Source organism: Diceros bicornis, chromosome 6 (genome assembly GCF_020826845.1).
Source record: "Diceros bicornis minor isolate mBicDic1 chromosome 6, mDicBic1.mat.cur, whole genome shotgun sequence".
Classification (NCBI taxonomy): Eukaryota; Metazoa; Chordata; class Mammalia; order Perissodactyla; family Rhinocerotidae; genus Diceros; species Diceros bicornis.
Genome location: NC_080745.1, coordinates 95,591,560 through 95,602,377, shown reverse-complemented (window position 1 = coordinate 95,602,377; position 10,818 = coordinate 95,591,560). Strand labels below are relative to the sequence as shown.

The following is a 10,818-nucleotide window of genomic DNA, read 5'->3' as shown; positions in this document are numbered from 1 at the left end:
TGTTCTGTGTAAGAAATTTTGGCTAGTCCCAGGTGGCAAAATGTTATCTTAGGCTAACTTATAGAAATTTTAAATTTTTACCTTTTTCTTTTAGGCCTATGATTAATCCTGATGACAAGGTTTTTCAAGGTAGAAAATAAAAGGAAAAGTAAGTGAAGGCTATGTGGCTTTCAGAAGAGTGTTGGGGTGGAGGTTAAGGTATAAACGGACTCCTGTGAAGAAGTCGAGGTCACTCCCTCCCTTTCTGGGACCAGGCTAAGTTCTAGGACGGTCACCCACAGGAAGGAGTCTGATTTGAGTGTCCTATGATCTCTTCCAGAGAACTGAACACATATGGAGTGGCATGTGGGGACCCCTCCCAGCTGGGGGGCGAGGTCCAACCAGACGCTGGTGACGACTTTCGTGCTGCAGGGCTTCACTGAGCACCCTGGGCTGCGGATGCCCCTTTTTGGCTGCATCCTCTCCCTCTATGCCATTGCATTCATGGGAAACGCTGTGATCATTGCTGTGGTCAGCTGCAGCACTAGCCTCCACAGCCCCATGTACTTTTTCCTGAGCCACCTGGCCACCATGGATGTCGTCTGCACCTCATCTGTGCTGCCCAAGGCGCTGACGGGCCTGGCCTCTGACAAAAACACCATCTCTTTCTCAGGGTGCATGGCCCAGCTCTTCTTCCTCATCTGGTCTGGGTCTTCTGAGCTGCTGCTGCTCACGGTCATGGCCTATGACCGCTACGTGGCCATCTGCCACCCGCTGCACTACAGCTCCAGGATGAGCCTGCTGCTGTGCAGGGCGCTGGCCGTGGGCGTGTGGGCTGTGTGCGCCATCAATGCTTCGGTGCACACTGGCCTGATGGTACAGCTGTCTTTCTGCGGCCCCAACGTCATCACACACTTCTTCTGCGAGATCCCCCCACTCCTGCTGCTCTCCTGCAGCTCCACACTCGTGAACCGCATCATGACTCTCCTGGCTGATGCCTTCTTTGCAGTCATGACCTTCCTGCTCACCCTGGCGTCCTACGGCTGCGTCATCACCAGCATCCTGCGCATCCGCTCAGCTGAGGGCAAGCGGCGGGCCTTCTCCACCTGCTCCTCCCACCTGATAGTGGTCTCTGTGTACTATTCGGCTGTGTTGTATGCCTACATCAGCCCAGCCTCCAGCTATGGCCCTGAGAGAAACAAAGTGTCTGGAGTGCTGTACACGGCACTGAGCCCCACTCTGAACCCCATCATCTACTCTCTGAGGAACAGGGAGGTCAAGCACGCCCTGAGGACGCTCACCTCACTTCTCAGACGTTAATGGCGATGTGCAAGTCCTCTTCCAGCCTGGGCTCCCTACGCCTGCCCCCTGAGACCAGCCTTGGAGAGTGAGACCTGGCTTCCACACTTTCTGTGCTTCTACCCTCGGGTGTGGGTGCCGGCCTCAGCTGCAGAGCCATGGCCCAGGTCCTGGTAGGTGCTCTTCCTGCATCCCAGTAAACGTGTCATCAGCTGGGTGACCCCCATGAATCTGACCTTAGAACAGCCCCAAAGCCTTTCTCAACCCAGCTCTTCTTTAGCTGTCATGACCTTCCACACTCCCCTTGCTCCAGCTGAGATGGCCACCAGCTGTATCTGCCTCTCCCTGTCCCCACAGCCACACTCACCCGCTATGGTCTGTGTCCAGAGCCTCCTCCCTCAGTACATAGTCGACCCCGTTCTTCAAGCCTGCTCACATGCCACCACCGTCAAAGGCTTCCTTCATCTTCTAGCCAAAAATAGCCCCTCACTCCGCCTCCTAGGCTGGTCACCTGGACCTCACACAGTGTGTTCTCCCTTCTACCTGGACCTCACATGGCCTGTCCCCTGTTCCACCTGGACCTCACACGGCCTCTCCCCTGTCCTACCTGGACCTCACATGGTCTGTCCTTTCTCCTACCTGGACCCCATATGGCCTGTCCCCTGTCCTACCTGGACCTCACACGGCCTGTCCCCCGTCCTACCTGGACCTCACACGGCCTGTTCCCTGTTCCACCTGGACCTCACACAGCCTGTCCCTTGTCCTACCTGGACCTCACATGGCCTGTCTCTGTCCTACATGGACCTCACACGGCCTGTCACCCATTCTACCTGGACCTCACATGGCCTGTCCCCTGTCCTACCTGGACCTCACACGGCCTATTCCCTGTTCCACCTGGACCTCACACGGCCTGTCCCCTGTCCTACCTGGACCTCACACGGCCTGTCACCCATTCTACCTGGACCTCACATGGCCTGTCCCTTGTCCTACCTGGACCTCACATGGCCTGTCCCTGTCCTACATGGACCTCACACGGCCTGTCACCCATTCTACCTGGACCTCACATGGCCTGTCCCCTGTCCTACCTGGACCTCACACGGCCTATTCCCTGTTCCACCTGGACCTCACACGGCCTGTCCCCTGTCCTACCTGGACCTCACACGGCCTGTCACCCATTCTACCTGGACCTCACATGGCCTGTCCCCTGTCCTACCTGGACCTCACACGGCCTGTCACCCATTCTACCTGGACCTCACACAGCCTGTTCCCTGTCCTACCTAGACCTCACACGGCCTGTCCCCTGTCCTACCTGACTTCACACAGCCTGTCCCCTGTCCTACCTGGACCTCACATGGCCTGTCCCCTGTCCTACCTGGACCTCACACGGCCTGTTACCCATTCTACTTGGACCTCACACGGCCTGTCCCCTGTCCTACCTGACCTCACACAGCCTGTCCCCTGTCCTACCTAGACCTCACATGGCCTGTCCCCTGTCCTACCTGGACCTCACACGGCCTGTCACCCATTCTACCTGGATCTCACACAGCCTGTCGCCTGTTCTACCTGGACCTCACACGGCCTGTCCCCTGTCCTACCTGGACCTCATATGGCCTGTCCCCTGTCCTACCTGGACCTCACATGGCCTGTCCCCTGTCCTACCTGGACCTCACATGGCCTGTCCCCTGTCCTACCTGGACTTCACACGGCCTGTCACCCATTCTACCTGGACCTCACACTACCTGTCCCCCATCCTACTTTGAACAGTAAATCCACATAACAACTTGTCTCTTTGACCACACTTTAATTCCCAATCTTGCCGTCCCCGTCTTATGTTGGAGTTTCACGATGAATAATGAGTCCCAGTTAGTGCCTCTTGCCCCTCACGAGTGTGTTGGGGAGCGTGTGGTGCCATTATTGTTGTTTCAGTGGTTCTATCCCACTGAATCTCTCACAGGCCTCATCTGCTGAGCCCTCAAAGACTCTGGTCCTCGGGGTGGAGGCAGTGTCTTGGGGTCTCACTTCTAAGTGCCTGAGTGAGACCAGAGTCAGGACTTTTTCAGGTCCCACAATCATAAAGCTGCCCTGCACTTTCACGCTCAGTGTGGCTTCTCCCTTCATGAGTTCCTTGTCACCGATTCATATGTCAAGGGTGACTCACAGTCCATTCTCACCGTCAGCATGAAACTCCATGTCTCAGCACCCTCACTCGACATGAGTTGGGGGACCCTTCATGTGGGATGTATCTGCCCTGTTCCATGCATGGCTCCTTGTCCTAAAATGGCACGCCACCTACTTACTCATCTGGGAACACGCCCAATGACCCCTCATGGTCCAAATGCTCAGCCTTTCCTCCAGGCTCCACAGAAATGCCCCAATGCCCACGTTTGAATTTGCCTTCCATTAGTCACCAACACAACCCTTGGTTTCAGATGCACCTGTTTCTTCATGAACCATTTAAAATGCTCTTTACCCATAGTTGTGGGTTGAATTGTGTCCACAAAAAGATATGTTGAAGTTTTACCCCAGGAGTTTTTGGATGTGGCCTTCTCTAGAGATAGTGTCATTGCAGTTGTGGTCAGCTAAGGCGAGGTCCTGCTGGAGTAGAGTGAGCCCTAATCCATGACTGGGGTCCTTTCTGAGAGACACCGTGACACAGAGGGAGAGGCCATGTGAGGATGGAGACAGAGGTTGGAACACTGTGTTTACAAGCCAAGGAAGGCCAGGATTTCCAGCAACACCAAAAGCTGGAAGAGGCAACCAAGGATTCTCCCCACAGGCTTCAGTCAGAGATGGCTGACCAACACGTGGATTTTGGTGAGGAACCTCTGCAAGTGTATCATAATAAAATTCTGTTGTTTTAAGCCACCCAGTGTGTGGTACTTTATTGCAGAAGCCTAGGAAACTAATATACATTTCGTGTAGGTGGAAATTCTGTGCATGGGCTGTGGCATTTGGTCCAATGGTCATTCTGATTAGGTGGGAAGTACATCAGGGTAGATGGTATGAGGAATGAGTCTGTGGTCTATGTTCTTTGTAGAGGTATGTAAATTGGTCTGTGGTCCATATTCTTCATGGAAGAATGTAGATTGAGTCTGTGGTCCATGTTCTTCATGGAGGAATGTAGATTGAGTCTGTGGTCCATGTTCTTCACAGAGGTATGTAGATTGGTCTGTGATCTGTGTTCCTCATGGAGGTATGTAGATTGAGTCTGTGGCTAATGTTCTTCATGGAGGAATGTAGATTGAATCTGTGGTCCACATTCTTTGTGGAGGTATGTAGCTTGGCCTGTGGTCTGTGTTCTTCTTGGAGGTATGTAGATTGGTCTGTGGTCTGTGTTCTTCCTGGAGATATGTAGCTTGGGTCTATGATCCATGTTCTTCATGGAGGTAGGTAGATTGGGTCTATGGTCTGTGTTCTTCATGGAGGTATGTAGGTAGGGTCTGTGGTCCATGTTCTTCATGGAGGTATGTAGGTAGGGTCTGTGGTCCATGTTCTTTGTGGGGGTAGGTAGATTGGGTCTGTGGTCTACGATCTTCAAAGAGAGAAGGGAGTGGGTCTAAGCTGATGTTCAGTGAAGTGGGATAGGTAAGAGTCTGTGGCACAGCTTTGACAATTCCATCATTGGTTCCTGGGGTGAGGTTAGGGCTATGTGCTGATTGTTTGGTGGATTTTCTTCTGTATGTAAAACAGCACTGGTGCAAGTTATCTCCACATCAAACAACATCTCCTGTGATTTTACCTCCACAGAGCAGGTCCTCAGTGCTCTTTGTGCAAGGGAGGGGCCCAGACTCTTCTCTCCCTGGGCTTTCTGTGGGTGCAGTGCATCCCAGCTGAATAGCCCAAGGTGTAATCTCTCCACTTCCCCTGTTTTGGAGAGGTTTTCCTTGGCTCCACTGACTCCCCCCTTAGTTACGCCAAAATCTTTGGTGCTACGATCCCTCTGGCTTCCCTGGGCAGCTCCTGAGAAGTGTTTCTCTTCTGTACCTGTGGTGGCTGACTGCCTGGTCACCCCTTCAACTCCGATTAGATCATGCTTCCTACTGGATGAAAAGACCAGGAACCATGCCTCAGACTCGCTTGGAATCTCTTTTTCTTTCACACTAAAGCAGACTGGAGGTCGACAGTGCACGACCAGCAGGTGGTCTCCACAGCATTGGCAGGAGCCCCACCCCCCACCCGTCTTTCTGCTCCCCTCCCTCACCATACCACCTCCCAGACAGAAAGGAGAAGGAGCAGAGGATAGGGGCCTGTTCTGGCTCCTGCCAGGCTCTCTTGGAACTGGCCCATGGCTCCCACCAACAACTCCCTCTCAGATGGATCTCACTGCAGCCTCCCTGGGTGAAGGGCATCTGGGTGGGCCCAAGAGGAGGTGGATGGCCCAGGGACATGGCCACAGCAGCCTGTTGGCCGCCCCTCCCTCCTGTGAGCCTTGGGAGTTGTTCCAGCCCATTAATCACGCTTTGCTCTGGTGTCTTGTGCCAGCATCACACATAACCAGGAGCAAAGCAAGCAGAGGAGTTTTCTCCTCCTTTGGGGCCTTGTCAGGGTTGGGCTTTGGCTGCTGCCCTTGTTTTCTGAAATACACGTTCAGTTCAGAAAGATCTCAGAGTGTGCTGGCCCCCTGCAAAGGCACTTGGTTCAGAGGGTGTCTTGGTCCGTTTGGGGTTGCTAAAACTGAATACCACAGACTGGCAGCTGATTAACAACAGACATGCATTTCTCGCAGCTCTCGAGGCTGAAAGTCCAAGATCTAGGCGCCCGCATATTGAGTGTCTGGTGAGGGCCCACTTCTGGCCATCTTCTTGCCGTGTCCTCACATGATGGCAGGGACGAGGGAATTCTCGGGGTCTCCTTTATAAGGACACCAATCCCATTGATGAGGGCTCCACCTTCATGACCTGATCACCTCCTGACACCATCCCCGTGGGGGTTTGGATTTCAACATAGGAATTTTGGAGGACACACACATTCAGACCACAGTAGATGTCGAGACCGATGACAGCACACACAGTGAGCAGGTATGAGAGGGTTCATCACTCACATAATCCCCGTCTCTGGGGGAAGGGCAGGCCCCCAAGCAGGCTTGAGCAAGCTGGGAAAGGCGCCTGATGGGGGGTTACTGTGTCAGGAGGTAGGGCCGGGCGAGGGGCCCATACACAGGCAGGGGCTTGTGGGGCTGCTATCTCCTGCTGGTGCCCAAGTGGGAGCCCCCTTCTTCTCAGCTTGTTCAGGTGTGGGGCAGAGGTAAGGGGGAAGGGTGAAGCTTAAAAGCATCAAATACCAAAACTGGAGTCAGATGCCCCATTACAGAGAAGGCAGACAGAAACCAGCCCTGCTCCCCTCCCAGACAAGACCAGGTTTTAACCAGGAAGGGAGCAGGTGTCCTCAGAGGGGTGGGAGGTGCCACCAGGGCCTGGGGAGCACCAGGGCCCTTCTCGGGGACACCACAGGTTGAGGGGCGATGACGGCGGGCAGGTTGACGAGAGGGTATGCCCAGTTATGGTCAGAGGCAAAGGAGCTGGACCAGATTCAATCCCACTGACTGAGAAACGCCGGGTGCAGTCTGGGCGTCTGTCAAGTGAGGTCTGGTGGTAGAGCAGCATCCTCCTCACCTGAGGTCCCACAGACGGGTGCAACCCCACCTAGTGACTGGTTTGTGTGGCTGCCTTCAGAGGAACAGGGCGTTCTCCACTGAGTCATTCCCTCAGCAATCTAAGAGCATTCAAACCCAGGATGTGACAGGTGCGATCAAGGGCTCCAAGAGCACAGAGAGGAGGATGAGCATGATCCCACCTCGTGGAGCTCTGGGTTTAGTGGTGACTCACCTGGCGAGGAAGCCAGAAACGTGTCCGAGGAGCTGGAGTGTGATCACACAGACATGTAGTTGTGTCGGTAGCCACAGCCCAGAGAGGGCAGCAGGCTCTCCCAGCGTTCCTGCAGATGCTCCCTGACTTTTATTCCTGCCAAATGCAGCTGTTTTCTCTCTACCCTGTCCAAGGGCAGGAAGGCCGTCAGTACATTATTCGGGAACAATCTCACGCAGACACACATGGATACAAAATCTGGAAGTTGGTGGCTTGGTTCCCAACACACGCGTCCCCCGGAGGCCTGGGTCTCCACCCCCATCCCCACCCCCACTCTGGGTTTGGTCTCTCAGTCAATGGGCTTTATATGTTCTTCCGTGATGGGGACAGAAAAGAGTTTCGGGTCCCTCGCCTTCAGACAAACATGTTTGAGCAAATGAAACTTCCTTCTGAGGAAGATCAACGCAGCAAGATCAATGTTTCAGTCCCAATGGTACTTTCATTCTTACCCTAATCCCATTTGGATAACAGCAAGGAAGTCCTATAGTGGTCAGTCATCACAATAGAAGGAAACGAACAAAACATGAAAAGCGTTGGTATGCAGCATTGAGTTTAAAATAAAATTCTGATACTCAAATCAGCAAAAAGGCCCAAAGTTTGTGAGGCCAAAGACAAGTCCCCTGGAGGTGGGGCTGGGCCCAGACAGGAGGATGTGGACCCAGGGAAGAGAGAATCCTTGGCCCTGGAGAAGGAGGTCAGAGCAGACAGAGAGGCAGGGGTCCCTTAGCAGGGCCTGTGCCCCGCCTGCTGCACCTCATCCAGGGACTCGAGTTTGGGGAGGTACATGGTTTACCCCAGAGAGGGGCAGCCCATTCAGTCAGCCCACCCGGAACCCACTCCACCTGACAGTACAAGTGACTGTGGCATGGCTTTCCACGGATTTAAACCGAGCAGGGGAGAAACTCAACATTTTCTGGGAAGGGGGTGAAAAGTAACAGAGAAGATCGCAGGACCTGAGAGGCCTCGTGGCCACATTGAGGGGACTCACCTGTAAGCATCAGCTTCACCACACTTGCAAAGACCAGTAGGGAAGTGATGCTCACACCTGGGGCCCACACATGATGCTGCAGAAACTCCCGGGAAGGGAGAAAAGCAGATGTGACCAAGATGAAGCTAAGGCAGGTGAGATGGGTCCAATACAGAAATAAGGATTAGTGATGGAGGAAACGATCGCCTGGGTTCAGATCAACATACCGTAGCTGCTGCATTGATATTGACCGTTGTGCTCACCAATCCCTGCTTCTTTTCCCCATTTTTCCAAAGACTCCCCTCCCAGGAGGAGGAGGAAGGAGGAGGGGTCCATGTCTCCCACGCAGGGCTCAGCGGGCCGGGGCACACCCCTGCAGGCCAGACCCTGCCACGTCCCTCTCTCTCCACTTCGCAAGCTCTCTTCCAGCACCACAAACGGGAGGGTCCCCTGGGAACCCGCCCTCTCTGCTGCTCTGGACAGAGGGTATGTTTAGTAAATTTTGGTTTTATCACTCAGCTTGCAGCTGATTGAAACTGCCCAGCGACACTGCTGGAGGCTCCCTGAGCCTGGGGACACGCTTGGGTGCAGTGGGGACAGTGTTCCTTCTCTACCAGTGTGTTGGTGGCCGGGGCTCTCACTGTCTAGTTCAGAAGATAAAAAAAGTCAATACGTATGAAATCTGGAGATTTTCTGATCTGAATTAATTTTTGAGAGACTGCCTTAATGGATACTGTTTCTTGTAAAGAACATAATTACCAGACAAAATAACAATGCCAGCATTTCAGTATTTATTTTGAGTAATATCAAAGTGACAATATTAATGCTGGTACATTTTAAGTTCTGAATTCACAAAAGTTTTTTAAATATCAGTGAAACTAAATATTTAATACAACTCAATTGTTAAAATTATAAATATAATATGTAACATCAAATACAATGTTGATTTATAAAGAAACAACACAAGTATACTTTGTCATTCTAATTCACATTGTTAGTAGATAACGCATAAACGAAGTGTTCGAAAAGTAAGGAAATATGAAATGAAGAATATTTAATTAATCATGAAAAAGACGAAAATGAAATAATATCATTAGATATTTATTCAAATGTGAGAAGACCAACATAAAGAAATTCCTATCTTAAGGACTTTGTGGTTAAGTTGTGATTTTACTTTTGTGCAAAATTTTTTACTGGCTGAAGAAAGCATCTGCAGGCTCCACATCAGCCAGGTGAACGGTGTTGTTACCGAACGCAAACACAGGTCCATCACCCGATGCACCGGAAGCCAAATCACTGAAACGTCAGGCTTGCAGCAAGGAAAGAGGTTTATTATTGAAAGACAGCCCAAGGAGAGTTAAAACTCAAATCTGCCTCCTCAAAGGGAAAAAGAATTTCGCTCGGGGTTTTCAGTAGGCGACGGGGAGCATGTGGTCTTGCTGGCTGGCATCTTCAGCCTGCATTTGGTCCTGAAGATTGAATCTCTTTCTTCCCTGGACCATCCGGACTTTTCTGGTTAGTTTTCCTCCTCAGCCTGAGTTTGGCCTTGTGAGGCTGAATCTTCTTCCTCCTTAAAGTCTGGACCTTGACTTCCTGGGAAGCACAGCTCACTCATATACTAAGGAGGGACAGTAAGACCTGGTCAGCTTTAAGCAATAGCTGATTATGCTGAGTATATGCACAGTTGCAATAGCAAAGTGTATCTCAAATTTTTTTCGCTCTTCTTCGAGCCCAGGGGAGATTTTAAGTCCTTTGTTCTTGGTTTCAGGGTGAGCAGATGGGTATAAAGGTCCCCGTGTATGGGCCTCTGACAACCCCATCCTCAAATTGTCCACCTCATCTCTTATTTGATAACTTTGAACAGATACTTTGGTTTTTAGCCAGGGCTGCAGATGTTTTTATTGATAGTAGGTTTTAGCTTTTGGTTTAAAAGAGATCATATCTTGTCATCTTCAATTTCTTGGTGATAGATGCAATTTTCACACATAGTCACTGTATAGATCTCATTATTTCATGACTGTATCCTACCCCTCAGAGAGTCTTTGAACTAGAATGAGGGCTACTCTTAGTTTGCTTTCTCCTGCTCTTCAGGACGATGGAGGAAGGGGAAGTGCTTCCTGGAAGGGGGCACCTTTGCAATTCCACGAGTTAGCAGAGCATGGAGCTATGTGGATGCATTTGCATGTAAAGCTAATACAGATCTCAGACTTTTAAAATATCAAATGTCGGTATTAATGCTATTTTGGTTCTTATTTTTAAGCAGAATTCTGGATTACCAGCAGTACCCTGGTTATCTAGAGCAGCTAGACCATCACTGATGCACCAGTGCGCCAGCCGTCTCCTCTCAGCACTGGCCTCCGTCTTGGACTGCTTATTTCTGGGATACATTCCTCTGCCTTGTACAAAGTTCCATGAGGGTTAGAGCTGCTTGAAGTGTACTTTTTTAAGGTTTGTTTATTTAAAAATGTAAGTGTGAACATCTGTATGACCTTGTATCTATTAAACATATTTCATTGGTGATTGAAATCCCCACCCCACCCCCCAAAAAGAACTCTAGGCCTAGAGGGCCTCACTGGTGAATTCTATTAAACATTTAAGGAAGAAATCACACTAATCTGTAATGGTTTTCTATCACTGCATCAGTGCGTTGGAGCAGCACCTGTTTATCTCTCAATTCCGCAGGTCAAGGGTCAGAGCTGGCTCTCTGCT

The 10,818-nt window shown here is 51.2% G+C and overlaps 2 protein-coding genes across 2 annotated transcripts in view; both read left to right on the top strand.

Annotated features, from left to right (window-relative positions):
• The first annotated feature begins 333 nt into the window (after positions 1–333).
• Positions 334–1,299, top strand: LOC131407647 (olfactory receptor 13A1-like). The gene has a single exon (XM_058544402.1). The coding sequence runs from the start codon at positions 334–336 to the stop codon at positions 1,297–1,299; it is 966 nt and encodes a 321-aa protein (XP_058400385.1).
• A 5-nt stretch (positions 1,300–1,304) lies between these two features.
• LOC131407646 (olfactory receptor 13G1-like) overlaps positions 1,305–10,818 on the top strand; it is a 31,406-nt gene continuing 21,892 nt past the window's right edge. Inside the window, 1 exon segment of the mRNA XM_058544401.1 lies at positions 1,305–1,366. Within this exon segment, the coding sequence (XP_058400384.1) occupies positions 1,305–1,366 (62 nt within the window).